Raw genomic sequence first — 27,902 nt, forward strand, 5'->3', positions numbered from 1 at the left:
TAAGTCAATTAATAGTTAAGAATTACAAATGGCTACGCTTGCATTTTTAATATCTAGCCAAAAACTTACCAAAGAGATTTAAGAGTGACTTCCTTTGAGGAAATATTACTGTAATTTGACAATTTCAGTGGTAAAAGAGAAAAAATGAAAATGCAGAGAACTGAGAAGTGAGCAGACAAATTATACATTTTGAATTTCCTTTATCTTTTTAAACTGAAAGAGTGGAGTTATTGCTCAACAAGTGGATACATGCATAATAGCCATTCCTTTGTAAAGTATTTAGAAGTTCTGCAGCGTATTACTTTTTTACAGTAGTTCACCTTGGTTAATAATGAAAGAAAGCAGTAAAAATTTTATTCTTAAAATGTACATATACTTGACAAATAGAAGGAAAACGTGATGAACAGGTCCTGCATTAAAATATCAAACCATTCATCAAACAAAAATGTGTTTAAAGTGTGTAAAGTTCTCTGGAACGTTTGCACTTTCTAGCAGTACAATAAAATGCATTTACAAACTATACTGTATATCAACAGGAAAGATCCTAACTGCCCCGGAGGCTTGTACTAGTCATCTGCACATAAAGTGCTCCACAGCAGCAGAAGGAATGTTAATAAGGTTTCATGCTAAGCACTCTGTTCTTCATGTTTTTTTGGCATCCATCTTTCAAATACCATCTACTGGTTAACACAGGAGCTTTTGTAAGAGTTCAGCAGAATCATAAAAGTTAACCTCAAAGGGTGGAAAAAGCATCTGTGATAAATTTAGCTCAAAGGGTCATACAGTCACGGGACCTTTAATAACAGTTGGGTCTGTCACTGTGTGCAGGTCATACGTCTGCAGCAGTGGGCTCAAATCTGGCACTATGTTATGAAACTTTTTTATTCTTTAAACAGATGGAACAGGTCACAAAGAAAAACAAAACTGATATGAAATTGGGGTGTTGGACTATTACAGCATATATGTCTTTTTTTTTTTTTTTTTTTTTTAGTTTGTCTGGTTATTTATTGTTGAAAAATATCAACATGATTCGCATATCAACAAAAGAACACAAAACAAATAAAGAGATCTGTTGACTAAATGGTTTCACAGTAGTATGGAGGAATGGAACATTCAGGGATAACTTCTGCTGCACCATGCAATAGGTATCACAGGATCCTTTCTTTGGTCAGAAGTGTCTCACTACTGCCTCCTACTTACAATTACTACAAATATAAATATTAATACACTGCAGCGTACTTATATACTAACTATTACTATACTATATAAACTAACTGTAGCTGTATGTAAGTATATCTAAGCTCATGCTTTCCAATGCAGGTTCAAAAAAATGTCTGATCGACAGTGGAGATAAAACACTAACAAACAACTAATATGATTTCTTTTCTGGCCCCTTTCATGAGTTCTGTAGAAATAAACTTCAGTCCTCCAAGTGCCTGTCAACTTCAGACCAGAAGCCATAATGAAGTATTTACTAAAAATAAGACTACCGTACTGCAAATGTATTCCAAGCAGTCAAATCAGAGCCTGTTCTCAGCACAGATTTCTTGAAAAACAAATTTTTGGTAGAAGGGAGAACTCATGGTCCTTGAGCGTCTGTGTCTTTCCAGCTTCATTAGTGAAAAAAGATTTTTGCAAGGACCTCAGCATTTAATAGAGTGAGAGAGAGAAAATTTTCTAGAGAGGTTTCCAGGGGAACTTTTAGATCAAATTCAGCAAAATATACGCAAAAACTTCTTATAATTCATATAAAACCCTGTGTTAACATTAATATAAATGGCGATTATATAAATGATTTAAATAGAGGAGCAGAGCAGCCTGCTGTGCTCATGAAAGATGATGGATCATTTATTTTAGGTCCAAGGCCTTGCTATGGGGTCAAATAACATAATTTCTCAAATAGTGAGAAATGAGAGAAATAAAGGAAGTAAAGAGATATATAGCCATTCCAGTCTGATAGCAATGGAAAATTATGGGATAATGAATTATTTGTTAAAATAGCAAGTAAGAAGACATCAGCAGAAGAAGTAAATGAAACTTCTCGAAGACATAAGAAATGGCAGTGTCAGATCCACCTCATTGTAAAGGCTGAGACACTCCTCAGCAGATGGAAAAATCTATGTTCATTGCAGGCATTCTTCCTTACCCAGACAATATTTTTTAAGTAAGAACTATTGCATTTTATGACATCAAATCCAAAAATCCAAGGCGACAATTATTTTAAAGAAGAGAACTGTGTAAGTGTATTCACTATCGTACACTGCAAATTTATTAGCAGATGTGCACAGTTTTAGAGATGTACATATACAGTACATCTCAAAGTATTTTCCTACATGAAATCCTTTTTTTTGGGTGACAGAGATAAAAAAGAAAAAAAAAACTCACTCTTGGACTGAGCTCTGGTTAGAATGCCATCAAAATTAATACAAGCATTCACTGCATAATGAAAACAAGGAAGAAGTATTGTCAGATAAAGAGAATACCAAAAGTTGAAGCTGTTCAGTCCTGCTACAAACACTAATAGTAAAAGCAACAGTCTTTATTATCTGTGTTTATCTGGTGACTGATATTTTGACTGTATAGACAGGCTCTGTACAGAAGAAAAGATACAGAAATAATTAAGACATCGATAATAAAATATGTGGAGGATTCAACTCACTTTGAGGATGCTTGCTTCTTAGTTCTCATACTGAAATTAGTAATTGACTGAAAACCAGTGTTAAATTACACAACATTGAAAATTAACATAGATTGTAAAAAACAAGGTTTAGGTAATGAGGCACAGGCTGAATTACTTTGCTCTGTGTTTGGGAACATTTTTGTTTTGAGAATCTTTCTCAACCGCTCTGAGTTTAGGCTTCCTTGTTTGCAAATTAGTATCAAGCTGCTTAAAAAGCATTCAGACGTCAAAGCAGTGAAAGAATGCTACAGGTGCCAGGTTATTATTATTGTCATTTTTGTATAAAACTTGAAGAAATAGATAAACAATTCTCCTTATTAAGACAAATTGAATACCCCCTGTAGTTTGATAAGACTTGAGTTTAGCACTGTAGTTAAACCTGCAACAACTGATACCATCTTCTTGCTTATGAAAAATTCTCGCATATCTAATATATATGCATTGCCTGAGGAGACTTAGGGACATTGTCAGTGTATTATCAGGAAAACCAGAATCCTGGAAGACTAAAATCAGGTCTTAACATGTAAACAGTGACTGGGCTTGTAAATATGTTGTTTGGAATGCACATCGGCCTAGTAAAGGTGGCTAATGACACACCTTTGCTTCTTGATGCGCACTCTTGGTTTTCTCACAATACTACTTCAGATGGGATAATTGTAGTTCCTCTAAAACCTGGAACTGAGCTCTTTCACTCAGTACCACACTGAGTTTGAGTTTGTTTAGCTGCTCTTGCAGCTAGTCTTGGACATTCTTTCGTTCCTTTTTTTCCCTCATATCTATGTGAAACAGCTTCCAGTAGGCAAAGAGGTATTGAGACCTGAAAGTCATCTTTCTAGCATCTAGGAGCATCTACTTCAAAACAGCAAAACAATTCCTCACAAGATAAGACTATACTACTTAGTTTTGCTAAACTGTGAGTTGTGCAGTTCATCCTAGTTCATTCACAGCACTAGGTTATCCTCTTATATTCTGAATGGCAGTACAAGATTGAAGGACAGAAAAGATGAGCAAGATGTTCTTATATTACCTGTACATGGGTGGGTTTGAGAATGAGTAATGCCAGTGTTGGTTCAGAAGAGACATCTTTCATTTATAAGAATTAGTCAGAGAATTAGAAAAGAAAACTTCTGACACTTCAGAAGTGTTGCTACTCAGTGTAACAAATGATTTCAAAAATACTCTTTTATAGAGTGTTGACAGAATGCCATAAGATTAAACTCTGCTGTTCATTTCTAGGGAACAGCATATTCCTTCCAGACTGGAGCTAACACATTGAAGAGGAAAGAACTATATATCATTGTCTAAGAAAAATAACTGAAAAAATATGGTAATATTTACAACTAGGTACCCTTAAGAATGAAAAAAACAAAACAAACAAAAAAACCCCTCAACATCTGGATGTGCTCTAGGTGGCCCTGCTCTGGGTGTCCATGCCTGCTGAGCAGTTGGACCAGATGACCTCCAGAGTTTCCTTCCAATCTCAACCATTCTGTGACTCTGTGAAAAAGGCAAACCCAAGGGCACAGAAAAAATATAGAGTCAGTAACATTTCCCTCCTATATTCTCTTACGCTTAGCTGCCTAGATCAAACTACCTGACTTATGAATAAATACAGCTTATTTGCTTAGTGATTACAGAGTAAATAAAGTTACTACTTGTTCTACCAGGGCTTTACCCACATTCAAGCAGCTAAAACTCCACACATTACAAAGAAGATGAGAAATGAGGCTCATGGCACTCTGCCATGATACCTTTTCATAGACTCATAGAATCATTAAGGCTGGAAAAGGCCACTAAGATCATCTAGTACAACCATCAACCCATCACCACCGTGCCCACTAATCATGTCTCTCAGCGCCACATCTATATGTTTCTTAAACACCTTCAGGAATGGTGACTTCACCACTTGCCTGGGCTCCCAGAAGTTTAATCCAACTGAACCTTCCAACCTGAACCTTCCCTGGTGCAATCTGAGGCCATTCCCTCTAGTCCTATTGCTACTTACATGAAACAAGAGGTTGACCCCCATCTTGCCTCAACCTCCTTTCATATAGCCATAGAGAGCAAAAGATCTCCCCTGAGCCTTCTCTTCTATAGACTGAATTATCTCTTAAGAATAAGTTCTCTCAGCTGCTCCTCATAAGGCTTGTTCTCCAGACCCCTCACCAGCTTAGCTGTCCTCCTCTGGACATGTTCCAGGACCTCCATGTCTTTCTTGTAGTGGAGAGCCCCATGTAGTAAAGAACTGGATGTGGCTCTGGGCAGCCAGGTCTACTGGTTGGCAACCCTGCCCGTGGCATGAGGGTTGAAACTAGATTTTTGAGGTATTTTTCAACCCAAGCCATTCTAGGATTCTATGATTCTATGAAGAGCCCCAAACTGAACACAGTATTTGAGGTGTGACCTCACCAGAGCTGAGTACACCCCCCTGCTCCTGCTGACAATACTATTTCTGATACAAGCCAGGAGGCCATGGGTGTTCTTGGCCATCTGGGCATACTGCTGGCTTATGGTCAGCTGGGCATTGACCAACACCCCCAGATCCTTTTCCTCCATGCAGCTTACCAGCTGCCTTGCCCCAAGCATTTGGGACCTGGAATTTGGTCTTTTTGAATCAAATATATGGTTCAGCAACACTTGGTTTTCTAAGGATACTCAGATGCAGTACCCACTAGAAACTATGTGGTGTTGCTGCCCGTGCTGTGCCATGAACAGCAGTTGACGCATTCATTTTGGAGAGGACTTACAGTCCCTCACTGCCCAGCACAGAAGAAGCCAGGTTCCTGATTGGCTAGGGTGAAAATGTATCCCTCCATCATCCTGCCTTTATTTTAGCTAAATTCTCATTTAATTCATTCTGTGATGTATTTGGAGATTAATAAATTCATTACTAACTGATTATAATGGATCAGTTAGGTTCAGTTGCAGAACAAGGAAGCTTAACACTGTTAAGTACCTGTGAAAAGCTTCATTTGCTAGAGATTAAAAAAAAAAAAAAGTATTCTTTTTAAGAATAGAAAAAATACTTCTTCTGACTTTACTTTCTAGGAAAACATTGTGAGTTCATGAACCAATGCTATCAGCTATGTCTGTGGGCTACCGTTAGTTCAAATTTTAAGGCTGGAATAAAAGCTAACTGCAAACATTGGACTAATAATGGAAAACAGTAGGCTATAATTAAATACTAGACCACAGGAAGACTTTGGACTTGAGCTGAACAAAGGCTCCCTAATGTATTAGGCTTTTTTTTTCTCCTTCAATTTAAGTAAGACTTACACACATAAACAGATATTCAAACTCTATATAACTATAAAAACATAGTTTGCATTATAAAAATACAGTCATGTCAGCTTTAAATGGACATATTGCAATAATTACAGAGGTAATTATGCTTTTAGAGGGAAAATCTATTGATGTTTCCATCATACCTTCTGTTTTTCATGGGTTCATAGCTCATTAGCAACTATTTGCTAGACACAAACTTGCATTATAGTGTCTTAGCCAAACAGTTGCTTAAAAACAAACATAGGTTGCTTAAACTTAAGTCAGTGCAGAGTTAACCAGTAGCTATGTTTTCCAAGTTGAATACATCAATCTTTTTGGATAAAAAAACTAACCTTTTTCTTTTTCTTTTCCTTTTTCTTTTTCTTTCTCTTTTTCTTTTTTAATTATGCAGGGATTACTCATCATGGTCAGAGACTGTAGTAAGAACTGTATTGCCTCTACAAAAATTTCATAATTTGTGCTGATCTTGGACAAAGTTACTGCTAAGTAAGAATAATAATCAAATAATATTTTGTAGGATTAACTTCATTCCTGTTCAGAAGAATGGGGTGGTTTTACTACTATCATTCAAAAACTTAAGGAAATACATCTGGGAGGCACTTAGGGATACCACCATTTCAAGAAGACATCATACTTATATTTCAAGAATACAAAATTTACCATGATTTGAAGAAGACAAAACTTATACATACAACTTGAATATTTACAGATGCACTTATGTTTTAAGCATGGTAGCAAATCCTTTATATCAAAGCACTTCTAAAGATAGTTTATCTTGTGCAGAACAAAAAATCTACCACTAACAGCAAAACCATATTCTCCTACCACACACATTCTAAAGTGAATGTTTTCCCATAATGCCTTTGTCTTGTTGCAAGCTGTGAAGAAATCAATTTATGCAACTGAAAAGTCTTCCTGAAAGCAAATTTACATTTGCACAGTTTTCTAAAAGAGAGGGGGGTGTTTTTTCCAACTTCTTCAGTAGAACCTTGTCATCCACAGGTACTGTACAATGACTTGAATGAGACAGACATTGATAGCACTCTTTTTTGATTGAATGACATAAAGTCGTGGAATCATTCAGGTTGGAAGACCTCTAAAATCATTTATTCCAATCATTCAGCAGCCAACAATATTGCCCACTGAACCACATTCCTAAGTGCCACACCTGCCCTTTCCTTAAACACCTCCAGGGACAATATTATATATCTTTCAGAAAAATGTGAGGAAGTTGGATTAAATAACTCACTATGCCATTAAAGTTTTCTTAAAGAGGAACTACACCTCCTGGTCATTTTTGTTTCCACTGAAACACTAAACCAAAACATCCACTGAACTCTGTATAAAATTCTCCAATCACATTTACCATCTATTAGTTTTACAGGTATGGAAAGCTCCAAGGATTTCATCTAGCTGCTATAGTGAACAACAACAACAAGATTAACTTCATGAGCACATTGGATAATAAATATCAGAAATGTCAGTGGCATTGGCAGAGATGCCTGTAGCCAAAAACTTAATGTGCATATATACGTTGCACAAATTGAATACAAGTATTTCAGCATTGCTTCACTGGAAACGTTTAACAATGTGCACCTTTCTTCTTTGTCTGGAAAGGTAAATAAAGCAGAATAAAACAGATGCCTTATATGTCATCAAATTCTTGAAAAACTATCATAGCTCAGTATATTAGATAGCTTTTTTTTTCATACAAGTGTATTTCTATGTGGGACAGCAATTCTGAAATCAACAAGCTTTTACCTGATACTTAGCTAGTGTTTTCCTTTCACACATTTTAATACTAACTCTCTACTAGAGCAAATGAATCTTCTCTCTTTTCTTTATGCACTCCTTTAGCAGTTGATTAGCAGAGCTGTCTCTATTTTTAACCTGAATCTGATCCAGCTGACTTCCTAACAGTCATTTGCTGCTGTGTTAAATGCAGAAGAAACAATCACTATTTTTTCAAGATGAGAGACACCAAGTCTTTCTCCTCAATATTTTTTTTACATAAGGCTGGCAACTCATCAACTTCAAAACACCACATTTCCTAAAAATAGTCATAATTTACAACTGCAAAGGGAAGTCTTACCTGTTCATTTCCCTTTTATGATTAATAAGTCTGAAAGGCCATTATTCTACTAAAGATAATGTTAAATGACAACCAATAGCAGTTCAAACCAATTAAGGGCCCTAGACTTCTTTTCTTGCAAAAGAGTACCTTTAAAAAATATGGTTAACCGAATAGCTCTTGTTTCTTTTTTAATTTGTAATTTTCAAAAACAAACAAAACCTAAATATTAAATTATCATTTCTTTGAAAATTCATGATGCTTTTCTCTCTACTCCCTTATATATTAACAAACTCATTTAAAGTAGCTTGTCCTCAAGCTAATTTTTCCCTGGAAGAATATGCACTTTCCAACAAAATAATTTCTGTTGTGGTAGATTTTTTTGGAAAGCTTATCGTTACAGATTCCTCTAAAGAACAGTTACATGATCACAGTTGTTTCTCACTATAAAATCAATTATGTCACAATTGGAAACCACAATCATTTAAAATAGCTAGTTATCAGTTTTGTCCTTAAAACTGTTACAATTTGCTTGTACTGAACTTCAAAGATTCTCAGTATTTTTTAATTTGCTCTTATATCAAGCAGTGCTTCAAATGACCTCCTCCTGGCCAAATCTTATTTTCATTCTCCTTGAGCTCCGACATATTTTGAAGCCAGAAATGAATCCCTGATTCTAAAAATTCTTTCATACTCAGCATCCTCTCTTCTCATATTTCAACTTGCTGTCTGAATGAAATCTTGCTTTCTTCTCTCAGTTTTACCCTACATCTCCTTCAAAGATAATTCCTTAGCCTTGTTCTTTCTTATCCATTATTTTAAAACTATTTTTAAGTGGTTTTAAACAGCAGGCTTATATTGAAGAAGTCATTAAGTAGCATTTCTAGCAGCATCAGCTGTGTTTCTGCCATTATTTTTGATATCCCCTTACAAGCAGCTGAGATTTAAATGAGCATTACTTCACTCATTTTTTTTCTGTCATGTGGATACCACTTCATTTTTTTTTTTTTTTATGACATCCTACAATAATTTCAGCCTTGGTCCTTTGTTTTGGCCGAGCCACAATATATCCAAACATCCTCACTTCCATTGGGAAAATATTTCCAAGAGTCACATTGAAATTAAACTCTCACCACGTCCTCCCCACCAGACTTGTCTGAAATCACCATTTTCAAGGCAAAAACTGCCACTTCTTCCTGACCTGCTGCTTCAGCAGTATAATTCCATTTGCATGTCCCTATAGTCTTCCTCCTTTTCTCATATGTGATATTTTCTCTATATAGATTTCATTTTCTTTCCTCCAAATTGCTTACATTTTTCTGTATCTATTAGTTTGCCTAACAACTGGCATAATTCTGATAATAGCAGGTTCAGCTGCCTTTTTTTTTTGTTGTTGTTGTTATTTTCTCAAGCACTTCCTTGTGCTCTTTTCATGCGAACTCTGTGTGCAGGGGAAAAGTCCCTATGAAATTTCATACCCCCTTTAAACTTCTCTTACAAAAGATCTCCTCAAAAACTGCTTTTCTTTTTTTTTCCTACAGTTTTCTGTTCAACCTTCAAAGAAAAAATAAAAAACAAAGCATACTGAACTGCAAAAATCATCCTAGATTTTTATTTTCTTCTAATTATAATTATTATAAATATATATGTTTGTGTAAATTATACAGAAAACTACTTAAAAAAGAAACCTCTCTAAATATATAATAACAGCTTACAGGAAAATAATTTACAGAATTTTTTACAAAGATTTAATTTAAAATTTTCAACAGTAAATGGCTTTTTTATCCTTTGAATTTAATACACGTTTTTAGCTTTTCAGAAAGCTGTGCAGTGTTTGATATTCCAAACATTGTTAAAAACTACCGCTGATATAAACTTTTGGTGGTTTTTCAACATTTTAAAACTACACATTCTTCAGACATCAGTGTGCTTCTTGCTGTGATTTGTAAAACCACCAGTGTATTTTGAATGCTAGCAGAAGTTAGATGATACTTATATAAGCTTATAAGAATGGAGCATTTTAAATTTTATTATTATAGTCAAAAGTTTAGAACATCATTAAGTGTGAAATTCAGATGGACTACATGGGAGTATAGATGTATTCAAATTTCAAAATATGAAAGCTAGTAATTTGAAGACATCTATACCCCCATGTAATCAACTTGAATTTCATGCTTAATGATGTTCTATGCCTAATGAAGTCAAGCTATTTTCTTTGGTTTTAATCAATCTGAGTTTTTTAATGTTGTATGTCAGTTTTCTCCCATTCATCTTCATGTTGAGTTCAGTCAGTATGATTTCACACGTACCTTGGAAAACACTTTTCTCTGTAAATTTGCCAGTATAATTAGTAAGAAGCTGAGCTATCTCTATTTTTTAAAATCACTTTATTATAACAATTATCTACTTCGTGTACTAAAGATCTAACTAAACATGTGAAGATGAGCCAAACCAAATAGAAGTCAAAGAGCCAATTTCTGAAATTTTCTCCCTACACTTCAGGCTATTATACTAGAGTAACAGCAGTGTGCTACACAAGACTGTTCATGGGCTTGAGAGCAGGCCAAATGATGAATATTATGTAGATTTGTATTTATAGCATATTTGGCTTCTGTATAATAGGGTTAGAAATATTCAACATTGAACAGTGCCTGACAGCTACACTGCACTGCCTACTTGTCCTTCAGAATTTTTCCTTTTGGGGAGGAAAAATTAGGTAGAAGTTTGGTATTTGAAATAGAAATGGAAAGCAGCAACAACAAAACCTGACTTTCCATACCACCTCAGAAAGATTGAAGATTAATGCAGGGTTTGATGGTGATATGTTTACATGACCTGAATTTTTACAACATTGATTAGATCACTTTGCACTGGTTCAAAGAGGAAAGGAGCTCAAACTGTACTGCTTTTAAGCACCTATTGCTTTAAAGTGCACAGACCCAAGGGACATGTGGAGAGAACGATTGCTGCTTTCGTCATATGAGTCAATATTCCAGAGAGAGTCAACACTTGCAGGTCATTTTGGTGACCTGGACAATAAAACATTTAAGTATGTAAATTAAGTTCCCAGCAACGATAATGAAATTGTAACTGTAATTGTATTTCTTTTATTTAAAAATATCTCTTTTTATATCTTTAGTTTTTTTTCTACTGTACTTTTGATTAAATTTAGTTGAAGGAGTTACTAGCATATATTTTTTACAGTTACATGTCAGCAAGAGCTATGACCAAAATATTACATCCTGATATGAAAGTCACCATGTGAATGTTGTTTAGAAAAAGAAATAAAATAAATTCTTCTGCAATCAAGGTGTCTGTGAGAAACACAGAGCTAATACAAAAGTTTTTAAATGCTATGATTACAAAGGCTCATAAGAGAAACTTTTTGCATGGCAGCAGTACTGGCCTGCCTTGTTTTCGTACAAAACAGGTAGGTTTTTTCTGTAAGGTTTTACTTAAATCTAAATCGGCATCAAGGTGCTTGTTGCTACTGGCAACATGGGGTGGCTATGCTTGGCTATTAAACAAATTGCAGTTATTTACTATACAAATAATTAGAAGGTAATTTATATTCAGAGAAGGTGAACATATATCTGAACTTTTTAAGTTGCACCCATGAGGATAACTCAGTGGAGCAGACTGTCAGCTCCAGGGACACCAACTCTGTTCCAGGAGAGCTGCAAATCTTGCTTTGCCAAAAAGAGGTACAGTGGATTGAAAGGTTCTAGGTATCTGGGCAGCTATTTAATCCCTACTAATGGGAGAAACAAAATAATTGAGCTGTAGCAGTATAGTGTAACTTTTTCTAATCACTGATTAGACAATGGTCATACATCATTGCAGTCTATCACTTCTTTCATCTGAATGCTTTTTTTCCTCCCTAACAGTTTTTTCCTCCCCACTCCCTTTGTCCCATATCTTCCTATAATATAACCAGAGCAAATATGGAGATTAAAGTTGTAAAAGTTAATTCTTAGACTCCTCTTAACTTTCTGTAGTTATCCATTTCTTAATTTGCAGTTCTGAGTCTGCAGGTGCTACCGTGCAACTCAACATTTGCAGATGACAAATGGCATCAGAATATTTTGAATTTTAAATTAAAAGTATATTGACAAAGCTGAAGTAAATCACAAGATTATTTTCATTACACAGAATTATCACAGCATTTTCTTTATCTACCTGCCAGGTAAGGAAATACATTTTTCCATAAATGTGGTCTCTACAATGCCTTACTCCATCAACTGTAAATCAAATTGCAGTAATATCATGTATACATAGAACAAACAGAAAGTAGATAACTAAAGCAAGCAATTTGGTAGCCAGAAATATAATCTAGAAACAAAGCAAAAATTCTGCAAATACTTCAGTTAGAAAACAGGAACAGATAATAAGTATAACGAAAGACAGTTATTTAGGTTGTAACTAAAAGTACTGAATATGAAAATGCTCATAAACTACAGATGTAAAAACTTTACAGAAAAAAAAATAAAAAAATCCCTGTTCTAAGTGTATAAAGAGACATAAAGTCACTGACAGTATATTATAACTTCACTTCCTTAAGCTATCAGATATAAAGGCAAAAATAAAGATGATGCACCAAATGCAGGGTAAGATCTTTAAGACTTTGAAGGCAAATGCCCTAGAATGGTTTACATTATTGCCACAAACTGCTTATGTTATTACAACGAAAAGCTATTTTGAGGGAGGTGACTCTGTACACACAGAAAGCTAACATGATCAAGATGGTGTCTTACTGAAAGTGTCTACTTGGAAGCAGCTTGGCTCTTATCCTTTTATAGCAACAGAGTGTATGAAACTTAATGGTGAACTAAATATTACAGGATCAAAATAATCTGTTTTATCCAAAATAAATGTTATCTTGAATATTTAGAAGTGTTTTGGTGAAATTATTTACAATGTATTGCACCCATATATTTCTTTTTATTAAAGGTAAACTGGCAAACTGTGATCACATCAGAGTGCTCTTCACTGTAATAAATATTTTCACTGACATTCTCTGACTACCTTTTATCCTCCTTAGTTTAAACTTACATTAGCTACTATAAACTAAAATCAAAATGACAGATTAATTCAAATGTATAATCCAAGTTATAAAATATTTTTTTGGTCAAAGACCAACTGTTGCTTTGAAGTGATGAAGAGAATACAAATTTAGTAGTTTTCTTTCTCAATGGAAAGTACAGCTTTTCTATAATAGTCTATTTCTCTCTTTACATCTTAAAATAGTCTTGTTGTACAGCTGGGAAATCTGCATCTTGAAAGGATATCAGGGAAGAAGAGGCTGGGGACTGCTGCATGTGGATAGCAGCCTGGGTTAATCACTGGACTACCTAGGTACTGTACTTTGAAAGAAACAAATACTTCAAAGTAGTCCAACATCATGATGACCAGTTTGGAGCTTTCTTCCACTGTTCATATTGCATTGAAAACCCTTATTGAAAAAAAGTAGATTTTTGGATGAATAAATTAAATGTATGATTGCCAACTTCCAAACTTGCCAACTTCTAAAACTTTATTTCTAGTATCACAGACTGTGATATTTTCATTAAAGCTCCTGAAGTCCAGCAGTTGTACAAAAATCTCAAACTGCATGTAAATCAAGCTCCAAGCTTTTCTGGCTTTGGGAAGCCCTTTTAGATTTAAACACTTGAGACTCTTTTTTTTTACTCTTCTTTTTCTTTAAGAATTTGAGATTGACAGTGCTGTGACACACACTATCAGAATATAATCCAATAGAAAGCTATGATAGCTTACTTTAATGGAGTTGAAAGACGCTGGAAAGTTCTTAATGGAGGTTTACTCATATACAGTGCACATATGAAATGTAAGTATTAAATATGGATGTCCTTGCTTTGAGACTTTTTACTTCAACATCTCTGTATTGCTCTGGTTTCCATCAACCCACATTGCCACTATCATCTCTTTTTGTCAGTTTCTGAAGAGTTCTGTTTTACTTTGCTAGCATTACTCATTGTTAGATCTATGCCACAACACTGGCCTGGGCCACTTAAGAGTCTCCCAAGCATATCTGAGAATGACTTGTGAATTACCATCGACCACCTGAGATCTGGACCAAGGACCGCTCCAAATGAGAGTGGAGTAGCACAGATTAGTATTGGTAATCACAGTATCAACATTGTCCTGCCAGCTATTCCTAGTTCATCAGCTGGAAGGACTTTGGGATTGATTTATTTGCTGTGTAGACACAAACAAGGAAAAACCAGAGCCACCAAAAATCTCTCACTAATACCAACTGGGCTAGCACTTTCTAATACCATCAAGACACCTCAAAAAGAGCTTTGTATCAAAATTTACAGAAACATAGATCTTTTGACATTTGGCATAGAAAAGATTTGTATTCTTGTATGATTTTCTGTTTAACAGACACTACCTAGATTAATATATTTTTCTATTTCAATTGTATATGCTATGGCAGCTTAGTGTGTGATGTATTTAAGATTCTGACTAGAAAAGTATGCAAAGCATAAACATATATATATTCTTCTATTAGCATTTTATTGTAAATAATATTCTAGCAAGGACAGCCTAGCAAGAAAAAATGCGGGGGGTAAAGCTTAAGCACTTGGTGGATCACAAGGGTATATGCTTCTCTAACATATCTAAAATTTTGTATTTTGGAAAAAGAACTTAATGAGATCACATTAAATTTTGCTATTAACTCCAAGTATCAGTACACCAGTTGTGTTATATCACTTATACTCTTGATTACAAACACTAAATATTATTTTTCTTTCATTAAAATGTGCTTGGATTTGATTTGTAAAATCAATCTAGTTAGAATTCTTTCTGTATCTTTGATCCCAGGCAGAGTTTATCAAAAACAAGAACAAAATGCATTTTTATGCTAAATTGTAAAGAGCCTCAAAATAAGCCATGTTTCAATAGATGCTCTATATGGAAGAAAGCTTAAAAAGGGACTGTAGACAAGAGGAAATAAGGAAAAAATATTGCTTTCAACTTAATAGCTTCATTAAGACTGTGTGATTTTCTGATTAAGGTTTTCATCTGAATGCTGAGACTAATGTTAAGAGAAGGTATGACTGCCATTTTTTCTCTATCAGAAAGAAAAGGCAAAAGTCTGTATTTTCATTATGAATGCTGACGTATTTAACCACATATGGTAGTAAAATGCTAAATTTCTCCCTAATTCTCAGCTTCAAGGAAATGATCCTGAATAGACAATTTGGTTTAGGAACTCATCATTTCTGAACATCTCACAGCATATTCATGGGAGGGTTTCCCTTTTACAGGATTTAGAAGAAACTTAGCTTTTTTCCTGTGCTACTAGTAAGCCCGACTCTCTGCTTTTATCTTCTGTTGCCCTACAGACGACTCAAGTTTTCAATTTATCAATTTTTTTTACTATTCAATCCTGCTTCAAGTGATGTTGAAACATTTGGCTTGCCTTCCAGTACACGACATAAAATGGATGGGCTTTGTTACTTAGAACAGCTGACTTCTCTAATTTTCTAGTTGAGCTTTTCCAAAACCACATTCTTTTCATTGTATTTTTTTGTTGTTTGCTTATGAGTAAGATGAGCAAAAAGCAAGGAAAAACGATGTAATTAGATGGTTACCTAGAAACTCCATTAGAAGTTGAAACATGTTTTCACTTTTAGGAAAACCACATAAACATAAGAAAATATCAGAGACTTTTAGTGTCATATGAATTAAGGTCAGAAACTACATCATTTACATATTTTTCAGTTCAATGCGATGCTTCTGCCTGACACCAGAGCTGTCTCACTAGCAGATCCTGCTGTATTTTTCATACTATAATTGGTAATTTTAAGTTCCATGTATTGCCACATTCAGTTTATCATAAGGAAAAGAAAACTGCATTCAATGGAAGAGAATGGAGTATTTCTGATTTGAATAAAAAAGCTCTAATTCCCTGGAGATGCATTACTCTTTGGTCAGAATGGAAGCTTTAGTCAGCCAGTTGTCCTTGCTTCCAAGCACACCCGAATTGGTCATGTGCAGAAGTATTCACCAATTTATGAAACTAGCAAGGTTTTCTTTGGAGTGTGAACTTTCTCATTTTCAGTGGGTGAGAAGCTTTTTGCAGTAGATCTGATGTTGGCCAAACATAATTCCTGACAATGCAAAAGCTGTGGAAGTATGCCAATGTGCCCAAGTGATTTTTGTGGCTGCTAGTACTTCCACAGCAGTTTATAATAAGGAATTAGGTGCATAATGGTGTCTGGAAAGAGCAGAAGGAAGGAAAAAGTGCCTTCAGATGAAGTCATGAGGACACTAAAAAATCTGGCATGGCTTACCATCCAGCAACTGCAGTTTAAGTTGTATTCACAGTCTGACTTAGAGGGCATATTACAGCAACACACATGTAGCTCACGCTGGAGCGACTTTGCATTTTTCTTTTTATTATTTATTGATTTATATCCACGTATGTTATATCCAAGGCAATACAGGGCCTCCCATTCTCCATCTGAAAACAATTATATCCCATTTAAGTAGTGTTTCTTTCTTCCATTTTTGGTTTCTTCACTAGCTACACAACTTCAGCTAGCGTTACTCCTGCTTGGGAGTAACGACAGATATTCTTCAGCTATGCTGTTGTTTGTTCTGCCATGTCACTGCTTTTGCAGTTTCAACAGAAATTTGTACCAAGTATGTGAAAGCAAAGCCACGAAAAAGCTGAGTACTGACTGGAAATGTAGCAAATTAAATGAATAAATAAATAGAGTGAAGCAGAGTTCATGTGGACAAACATTACAGTAAGCACTATTTCTTCCTGACCAACTTCTGATGCTTCATTCATTCTAAAGTAGGATATATGTATATAGCTTTACATGTGTATGCTTCAGGCAGATATAAGACACACATATATAGGTGTATATATACACAAAAAGACATACACATGTATTAATGACCAAGTGTATAGGACAGTTGATGGGAAGCATATGTCTCCTGTTTATGGTTGCTCAGTTTCTGGCAGCTTGCCTGAAGGACTCTCTGACCTCCCAGCAAGCCAGGAACCCTGGAGAAAAGAGGCTAAAAGTCTTAATCACATTTTAGATTTCTTCATCTTAAAACAGAAGTGTTCTTTCCATAGAAAGTTGTGTAAAACTGGCCATTCAAGAAGAATTTCTTTCAGAAAAGTAAAATTTCCAATGAAAATTGGAATGAAATTCCACCTCCCACAGATTCCTGTTACCTTCATTCAATATTGTGTCCTTGTAAACTGCACTCGGAAAAAAAAAAAAAGAGAATGGATAGACATGGAATAGGAGAAAAATTACACTGCATTGGAACTGAGACTATTCAACACTTTTCAAAATGCAGTGTCTAAACATGTCAGTACAGAGACTATCAGGTATTTCAAGGAATGGGAGATAATTGCTCAGGATTCAATATTTGTTACTCAGCAAATCTGTTAAACTACATTAAAGGTGAAATAGGTGGTAACAATGGAAATATTACACTGGAAACATCTTTAAAATTATGGTTCATTATGGTTCAAAATATGGTTCACAGCTTTATTTACAAAGATATCCTCATTAGAAGCTTAGTGTTTCCTTCTAGTCACTGAGTATCAGAAGGAAAATTGTGCTAGGAGAAGAGACAGATCAACATAATGATATAGAAGTGACAATATTTCCATGTAAAAAGAAGCAGTGAAAGGATAGATAACTTGGAAAGCTGATGAAAAGGAGGAGCATATAAATACACAAAACAGCAACTAACACTTTTACCAACATAAGGTCACAAAATCTTTATTAAAAAAAAAAATACTAGAAGGCAAACGATGAAAACAGAACAAAGAAATGTTTACACTCCACAGAGAGTTCACCTGTGAAAGCCAATGTCCAAAGACAACGCAGACACTAAAACCTTAGCATCATTTCAGAAAACACTAATTGTTAGGATCTGCTGGAGACTTGAATTTTTTCTCTCAAGGAATATTACACTGTAACCAGAAAGCTTCTTGCTATTCCTTCTCAAACATTTCCTGATGGCTGCAGATACAGGCCAGGAGACTGGATTAGCTGCCATGGACCACCTCTGCTATGAAATATAGCTGGCCTCGTGGATAAGGACACTGGACTGCTGTGTGTGCTAGAATGTTCTATGTGGGCAAAAGCCATGGCTGTCTTTTGGTGTTATTTTGTTATCTTTTTTTTTTTTTTTTGTATATTCATTTTTTATATACCATGCTTTTTTTTTTTTTTTTTTTTTTTTTTTTTTTTTACTCATTGAATTAAAGGCACATTAAGAATGGCACATTACAGCTTTCAATTACATTCTGCCATACTGCAGAAGTTCCCTATTAGAGCTCACATACTGTTTTCACACAGATGACCAAAACATTAAGACCGAAATTTCTGGGGCTAAGAAATAAATTGTATTTACTAATTCCAACAAGAAATTTCAGAATTTTAATTTCCTTTGCAATAAAAAATGTATTCAGATCCACAATGGATATAAACATACTCTACAGTGGCATAAAATTAACATTTACAGGTTACTCCCATAATAGTTTTCTTCTATAATGCAGTTTCTTGAAATTAACTACATTTTGACATGGTACATGCTGAACTAGCATTAGCTTGTTCTTGATGTGTTGGGTATCAGATTGGATGATCTAATTATAGTGCTTCTAGAATTTGTTATACATAAGGGAATTGCGAGTCAGACAGTCTTGACATTAACATAAATATCTATGGACATCTAAAATTCGTAAATCAAAAATGTTAATGGCTAGTTAAATCCTTTTCTTTACTCGAAGGGATCCTAAAGACTACTCCCAGTTTAATCTGGAACATCAACTTCATGCAGTAATAGTATTAGATATAGAATAGCAAAGCCAAGATAGTTATTTATTGTAAACCATAGCAACCTTACTTAGCATAGTTTCCTTCAGTCTGTATTTCCTGATGGTTCTTCATACAGGTTCTAGCTTACCATTAGTCTTGCCTACTAGAATTTACACCAACAGAAACTAGAAAAACCTTAATGATGAAATTTCTATGTACGTATACTTCAGTTTTCTGTTCATTCAACATTAGCTAAATCTCTTTCATGATATTAAGAACAACAAAAGACCCACAAAACAAGCATCTAGTATTGCTAGTCCAAAGAAGAAATGGGAAATACTGACGGAGTTAACTTGTCACACTATGATAGATTGACTCAACTTATCTCTGTGAGGATCAATCAAGCCTAAGAAATACAAGCACAGTCTGAAGCTTTAGAAAATACTACTTCAAGTTCTTCCTGCTGTTGGGGACCCATGTGCTGTAACTTGACTTGTTGAGTTTTTAGGAACTAGTTCTGAAACATGGTCTGTGCAATTTTGCCAAGGATATAAGTTTACAGCAACACCAAGTGTCAAGTATGATTCATTTGCACCTATCTTCCTATTCTTTTTTAATCTGACCAGCAATAAGCCCTGCTATTTTTCTTTTTCTTTTTTCCCAAGGATTTCAAGTTAACATAATCAAATGTTTGAATTGGTTATGATGAAATTTTGGCGTGTAGTTTTATTGAAAATAAATCTGAATTAGGCTCAAAACATCATTTTAAGTGATGTGACATCTTCTGAATTACAGAACTTCTGAGATGAAAATGAAGCAATTGCCTGATTCATCATGTTAGCTAGAAAAGTCCACACCTGTGCATTCAAAAATTTCATTTCTCACACATTGGTGAGAGACTAGTCATAAAGAAGCAAACTAGCTCCAGTGTATTGGGACTTTAATCCATAATAAATAAAATAATAAACTTTAATCTGATTTCTATTCCAATTTATTGCAAGGCTGGTAATAACAAAAGAAGTTAGAGTATTACACTCTGATAGCTAAGAAAGCTTTGGCATCATTAAGAAAGCCCCTAAGAGAAGGAATTCCTGAAAACGGTTGTTTGAGGGATATATTCCATTTACAGCTTAGCTCCTGAGAGTTTAGTGGCTTGGAGTACCATTATCTGGCAAGAGTGAATCTGCCTCCTTACGTACGAATGCCCTGAGCAGCTGGCTGCAGAAGTGGTGTTGGCAGTGGCTTCAGCCACATGACCATTCCTCTGGTCCAGGGAAATATGACAGATGGCAGCCAAAGAAGAAAAACAGAGAACAGAGAAAGGAACAACAACAACAAAAGACATATAGCAACAAAGAACCTTTCTGTTTTTGTTTTATCTCAGGAAGTGCATCTTCACAGCTATTTAAATGAAGATATAGTTCTGACAATGTAATAATTTTAAAAAACTGACTAGGTCTTTGATTATTCAATTTAATGCATACTACTGCCAGTATCTATTCAAACAGATTTTACTCAGATTTCCACTCAGTTATTTGCAAATCCTTTACAGTGATAGAAGATTTAATGTCCAGCCACGTATGTAGGGCAAATCCTGCTCCCAATGGTGAATCTTCTAAGTGATCCTGAGGACTTATTGTTACGACAGTGGGAGGGTCTTTTTAACAGGACTGAGTGTTGTATAACATGTTCTTATTCATATGTCTTGGTTATGTGTAGGTCATAAATAAAATAGTCATAAGTGTTATAGTTCTTTGTCATTTATGCACTATAAGATTTAGAGGCCACAAAGAAAGCTTCTGCCAGTGTTCTTTCTTCAGGGGCCTCAGAAGGCTCTAAATGATAACTGTGCTACTATCAGAACATAGTTTTTACAGCCACCTCTAGTGGTATAATTCTGAGCAAAGTTAAATGCTAGAGAAAACATGATTTGTGTGTGCATTTCAGGATACGAAGTTGGCTTCAGTTAAAGGGTTTCAAGGACTTAAAAAAAAAACAGCAATAAAAAAGGAGGTGAGCATGTCTGTGTCATCTGGAAACGTCATGAAGATTTACAAATATTTTGTTTGTACTGGGGTAGAAGAATGTTCATCTACCAGAGAGGCAGATGGGCATGCATCTATCTCAAAAAAAAAAAAATGAACAAGTCTTCTCTTTCTCCAACCTAGAAAAATATACTGAAATCACATTATGGTTTGGCAGTCTCCTGTGGTTTCTTAGCTGTGAAGCACACTGGCCTGGCCTTGGCTTTACATCTGATGCTGTGAACACTGCACTTCTGGAGGATAATGAATCAAAGTGAACCTCTACAAGTTTTTTTTTTTTTTTTGGGGGGGGGGGGGGGTGGGGGTGGGGTCTGCTTTCACAGGGCAATTGTTGAGGCTTCAAACTGTGGTTTATTCAATGGGAAGGGCAGAGGAAGATTAGTTCTGTGTAACTGTGTTGCATTCCAGCTTTTCCTAGAAAAACTGTTCTGTATCAAAACATTTTTTTCTTGTCCCTAGAGACTTCCATTAACCTAGTTGTTCCACGATCCTTACAAGCACATATGCAACCCCCTGTACTTGCTGCTCAGCAAAGAAACTCAAATCAGTATTTGAAGAGAAGGAGAGATGTATCACATAATCTTTCAAAAAGGAAACATGGAAGTGGAAAACACAATGATTCATTTAATCAATAGTTTTCCGAGTATATCAAAGGGGAAACACTATGTTTTTGACCAAAATGTAACAAAAAAACATTGTAAAATCATAGGCAACTTCACAATTTAAACTAAGATTATAAAATAGAATGGCATGGTTTACTCAACAGTGTTAGTTATGGAAAGCCTGGACAGTACTATCAGGTATTCTGTTCTAGAAACCAAAGCTCCTTGACATCAGATAGTTCAGTGACGTGAGCAGAGCTGCCAGTTGACATAAACAAGATTATTAAATTACATAGGGACTGTGTACTGTAAAATTTTGTAGTAGATTTCTAAATATAACCTACAGTGTGAATGGAGCTATGGCAGTGACATAAATATGTATATCTTTATTTTTTATTTCTTTTTAATCCTCTGTCAAAAGTTATGTTTAAATTAATTAATAAAAAGAAATGGTTGACACTAAATAACACAACTATGCCTCAGCTTTTAAAAAATTACCATCAACCTCACGCTAACTCTTTAGAGCCCCTGGAAAACAAGCCTGTAACACTATTGCTATGGTAAAACAAAATTCATTCCCATCTGTGAAGTTCAGGAAAGACTTTCTTTTTATTAACAACTTCTAAGGCTACTCTTGTTAGACTGAAATGTAAATAGACAGTGTGCTCTATTTATGAAAGTTAATCATAAAAAAAGGATATCGTATACTAACATGCTACCTGATGTAATTTTTTTCTTCTCAAACATTGATAGAAGATTCTAAAAGATATTACTGGGATTTCTGAAGCAAAATAATAATAATAATAAGTTTACAATGATAAAAATACTGCCTTAAGAGAATGTTAATCAAATTATATGATCCAATTGTGATCTAAAAAAAAAAATCGTAACGGATACCATACATTAATTCTCTATTCAAATCCCATTATTCGTTATTCTTACTTTTTTTTTTTGTGTGTGTGTGTGTGTGTGTGTGTGTGATAAAAACAGCTCCCTCTGTATAAACTATCTAGTTTTGGCAAAGAAAGCACTGTGAGATGCTGGATTGTATCTAGCCAATTTTTTGATAGTATTTACGCTGACAGTGCCACTGATAACCTCACTTAAAGCAATTTCCTCATGGGCATTTGATATTTTACATATGTGCAAATAACTGCGACTATGTCTCAATGAATATTGAAGATTATACTTAATACGTTCTACAATGTCTTATATACAAGTGGGAGGATCTTTAAAAATTTCAAACCTTAAAATTTATTTTACATCTATTATAGATAAAAGCAAAGAACCTGGAATACAAGTATTGATGCATTTGCAGAAAGCAGTACAAGAAATACTAAAAAACACACTTCGATGTTGCCATTTGTGAATATCAGCTAAGGTAAAAACAGAATCTGTGTATTTTTATCGTGATTATACTTTTTACATGTTGAACACAAAAATATTTAACAAATCTGGCTTTCTGGCTGCACAAATCAGTAAAAGTCCATCACCACTAAAGATTAACTACTTCTGACTTAGTTAGGAGTCATTTTTATAACTGTATAAATTACTTTCCGATAAGTACTTATAGTATCTAGAATGAGTACTTTCACATGAACACTGACATAAATCTTACTCTGTACCTTTTCTCAGATTTGGAGTGCAAATAATAAATTCAAAATTATTATTTGGTTTAATAGTTCAGTTTCATAAACTTCCATGGCCACTTATTTATACTAATACACAATAACACGGAAACACTATTTTCCTACTATACAGGTTCAGCAAAGCCCTTCTGAACTCAAGGAAATAGCAGGAGTCAAAACTAATACAAGACATTTCCAGGCTCTTATTTACTGAAATCCTGTAAAAAAAATAACAAAAAAAAAAACAGCTGCCTTTATTATCTATGCCAATTACACCATAAGCCATTAGAAGAGATACCTGTAGGACTTCAAAAAGCGAAATCTCATCTTATTTCTTGGAGATGGACGAGGGATATAGGCTCCAAAAGGATCCCACAGAAAGGCCATCAGCAAAGATAAAATTCTAAAATTGTCTAAGAAATATATTAATCAGCGGGGAAGCAGGACAGTTGCACTGGACGTGCCCCGCACTAGTCATGAAGCACTTGTAACTGTGTAAGGGAACGTCCTTTTCCTATGGTATGCTTTGGCAGAGATGTGGCTGGCTGAGAGCACAGACTAGAAGGGATAACTGGGATTTCCTGCTGCATGAGACTTGCCCTTTGCGCAAACGTTTCCTATATTCAGGCCTCTTATCTCATTATTCAAGTGGGTACTCTTATGGTAAATCCTTGGCTGGTTATAGCAGGCACTAAAGAGCACAGAACTGTAGAACTAAGGCAAACGAGAAACAGCCAGCACTCTTGACTATTCACTGCAGCCCTGAAAAAGGCTTTCAAACTCTTCACAATCTGTTGAAAATGTTTCTTTTTCTACAGAATAAGAACAAGTTGGCATCAGACAGCTAAAAAGAATGCATATATATTAAAAAAAACAACAATAAATAAAAGAACCCCCCAACATTATCCACAGTTAAAATTCCCTCTATTCTCCAATGTTCTTCTCTTCAGCACTGTAAAAAGCCAGTAGCCAGGAAATAAAACTGATACTGAAAATGTTCTTAAACCCCTAAATTGCTCTTTGTTTAATTCTTAACTCTCTTCAAGTGTGTCTTCCTTCCCCACAGTTTCTAAAGAGAACCAGTTTATATCACTAAGCAGCTTTTCTGAAAGGGCTTAATCATCTATAAGAGATCAGCCACTCTAAGAAAGTAAGTCTCAGACTGGTAATTTTCAGGCCTCTTGGCAGCTTTTCTCAAAGACACCATTCCCCTTTCTGAGTAACTGCCAGTGACTGATTGCTGAACTCAGGTTGCTGTTAGCTACGGTCACTCTGAATTCCAAACAGAATTCAGATATTCTGATTTGGTATCTATTTCTTTGTTTTACTGTTTTCAAATAATTCAAGCTTAAACTCATTTCAGCCTAGTATTAGGTACTGTGCAGGTAATGTGAATAAGAACCTACAATTCAATTCTATCACCAACTTACACAGTGTCAGCAAGGCCAGCAGCATTATCTAGCCTCCCTTATCCTACAGAACGTAGGACCTGATCATCTTTCAGGTCCCCTGCCAATCCTCATAAGAAAATCAATGGAGAAGAAACTGAGTATTCACCCACAACATTAAAAATGATAATTTAGGAATATTCAGGGCTCTACCAGCAAAGTTTGGAGAGAGAGAATAATAAACTCTCAGGGAAAAGTCTATCAATTAGTTATGAATGTGCTGAATTTATGATTCATTTATGATGAAATGTGCTATCTTGATAGTAAAGGGTAAAGTTAGAAATTAGATTGTCCAGAAAAAATACTATAACTGTGCATATTTTGTTCTTAGAAGGAACTGTTCTTCTCATGTAACACAAATATCCTACAGAGCCAATAGTCAGTAGACAATAAATTTAATCACAGAACAAGATCATCCTTGAACATATCAGATTCATAAGTAAAATCAGTTTCTGGGCCAAAAGTCACAAAATTCTTAAGCAAGTTAATGAATATCCTATGTAATTAAATGTAATAATATAGTGTCTAATACACACAGGAATCGAACTTTGACCATTCAAGCAATGGTTTATGTGCTGCTCTTTGGGTAACTACAGACTTCTTCACAGTCAGGATAGCATTTAAGATTTGAATCACTAACCCAGCCAAAGCACAAGCGAATAATAATAATGGATGTGATTCCTGCCAAAATCTATCATTACTCTCTGTGAAATAAATCCAAAGTGGACTGAGTTTTTGTATTTGCAGCCTAAATAACTAAATATTTCCAGGTATATTTCCTTTTCACATTCTATCTAAAAACGACTTTGATCACCGTTTATTTCTTTTTCTTTTTTTCTTTTTCCTTTTTTCTTTTTCTTCTTCTTTTCTTTTTCTTCTTCTTTCTCTTTTTCTTTTCTTTTTCTTTTTCCTTTTCCTTTTCTTTTTTCTCTTTCTCTTTTTCTTTTTCTTTCTTTTTCTTTTTGTTTTTCTTTTTCCTGTTCCCTTTTGTTTTTCCTGTTCTTTTTTCTTTCCCTTTTTCTTCCCCTTTTTCTTTTTTTCTTTTTCTTTTATTTCCTTTTTCTCTTTCTTTTTCTCTTCCTTTTCCTTTTTTCCCCCTTCTTCTTTTCCTTTTTTTCTCCCTCTCTCTTTTTTTTCCCCAAGAAAATAGAACCAAGTATGCAAGTATGCTTATTATCAGCTATCTTTTCTCTGTCCCTGTAAGTGCCCTTCCTTCATTATTTCAGCAAACCTGCTAACGCAGCCAACCACAATAAGGTCACAGAAATAATCTTCTTACAACAAGATTATTACAGACTAAATTTATACCTTGATATCAAAAACACTTATTTACACTATATTTTTGCATGCAGTAGATCACTGTATCAAGACAAATCACAGAATTTATGGAAATTCAAGGAACTGAAACAACTCTGTAATACACCTTAACTTTAGCAGAAATGAGGCTTGGCTTTCCTTCTTTCTAAAGAAAGAGCGAGAGAGAGGAAGAAAGAAAACAATTCCTGAAACACTCAAAGAACATAAAGTGATTTATCATTAAGGACATTAAGTAGTTATTTGGAGGCAATGCTTTGAGGAAAAATAGCTTGATAACATGAATAAACAAATACCTAGTTTTGTTTAAAATAGGTAAAACCAATCATTACAGTCCATGATAAATGAGGCTTTTCATAGAGCTGCATACTGTAATCAACATTGATGGTGCAATATTTTTGATGTTCTGCACAGTTCTGTGATTGTAAATTTTGCACTACATTTTTGACATGTATTGCATTATTGGTCATACAAACTCTTAGCTGTTCAATGGCAGCACTACATTATATAATTTTTGATGGCTTCAAGTTTACAGCATGCACAATGAGACAACTACTACAAGAGAATGTATCTTCTACTATTCCCTCAAATACCAAAACTGATGCTACTTATTTCTGAAAATGTTCACATAGATGAACCATAAAATAATACTTTCTGTGATTAAAAATGGGAAACATAAATTAACAATGTACAAACCTACCCTAGACTTTGGGGCCAGTTAAGCAGTCATGTGAGTATAAAACCTCTTCCTAGTAAGCATGTCTAGTGATAAGCATACGCATCTGTAAAGAATCAGTTCACTTTTTCAGATGTGCCTTGAAGCGTTTTAAAACTCAAAAGACCAACTTCTGTCTGTAAATTCCTCCCAGTATGTCTGCACATTAAATAACTGGAGACTCATGAGTGGTGGCTGTGGTGCTTCCACAGACATTACTCAGATTTAGCTCCATGCATTGTTCATATGATTAAACCCAGGGAACCTAGGACATGGATTTCTGACATGTTGTGCTATTCGACAGAGCACACAACAGAAATATAACTAGCACCTGGCCACCATGACTCTTACCATAATTTATTTAAATAGCCTCTCTCTATTGCCTTGTTCTTGTGTGTCAGGTCCAACTCATTACAACATCCTAGATCAGTTTGATCCACTTCATTGGACGTGCTGTCCTGCATGGGCAGTAGTATGGATTTGAACCCACCAGGGCACAATGAAATGGGCTGCAAGTTAAACAACTGTTTCTTGAGCTGTACAGGAAGGTGGACACATCCACTGGTTCCCATTCTGACAGATGAAGTAGTGGTGGATGCAGGAAACAAAAAACAGTTGGAAATGATGAAACAGAGTCTGAACTAGGATCACTGCAGTCAAAATAATGGTTCATATTTGTACATGCAATTTTATAGATGTTTTTCCCAATTGGACTTATATTTCCTGTTTTCAGATAGCACCTGATGATTTAGTAGGACATGCCCAAATAGAATGCCACAGATCATTATGAAGCTAAAAATGATTTACTCAGTATTAAAAAGTGACAGTTTAATAATATTTATGCACATTTTATTGCTAACAAAATAGTTTCAATTTTTTCCCCCTCCTTTCTTTCCATTTTGAGACGGAAATGAATAACTAAGAAATAAGAAAGCAAGAATTAGCAATGTACCACTTAAATACAAGATAAACTTGCATTTTAGCTTCCTGTGGTATCAAAATGGTGCTTTGGGTTTCATATTGAGCTACCTTCAATGAAATGGTAAGAATATATAAGACTCAGAATCAGATAAAATTATTTTCACATTTCACTCATTCACCAGTCAAAGCTTGTAAAATTTCTTCTAAATTGAATATTTTATACTATTCCTGTTTAAAATATTAGACTTCCATGAGAAATGTATTTTCTCCTGAAAGAAGTGTCCTTACTTTGATGTATTTTTACCATCATTCCATCCATCATTCCATAGAATCATTCCAGATGAAAACACCTTAATTCTGAATTAGAGCAATA

General features: G+C 34.8%; 1 protein-coding gene across 11 annotated transcripts in view; it reads right to left on the minus strand.

Annotated features, from left to right (window-relative positions):
* PDE4D (phosphodiesterase 4D) overlaps window positions 1-27,902 on the minus strand; it is a 586,915-nt gene that overhangs the window by 146,472 nt on the left and 412,541 nt on the right. The window contains exon 1 of one of the 11 annotated variants that reach the window (XM_004937256.5): window positions 23,430-23,609. The exons of the other annotated variants lie outside the window; for them this stretch is intronic. Coding sequence (XP_004937313.1) covers window positions 23,430-23,518 — 89 coding nt within the window. The 5' untranslated portion in view covers window positions 23,519-23,609. Of the gene's footprint in view, window positions 1-23,429; window positions 23,610-27,902 lie in introns of those variants that run through there. 11 annotated transcript variants of the gene reach the window in all.

Source organism: Gallus gallus, chromosome Z, assembly GCF_016699485.2.
Source record: "Gallus gallus isolate bGalGal1 chromosome Z, bGalGal1.mat.broiler.GRCg7b, whole genome shotgun sequence".
NCBI lineage: Eukaryota > Metazoa > Chordata > Aves > Galliformes > Phasianidae > Gallus > Gallus gallus.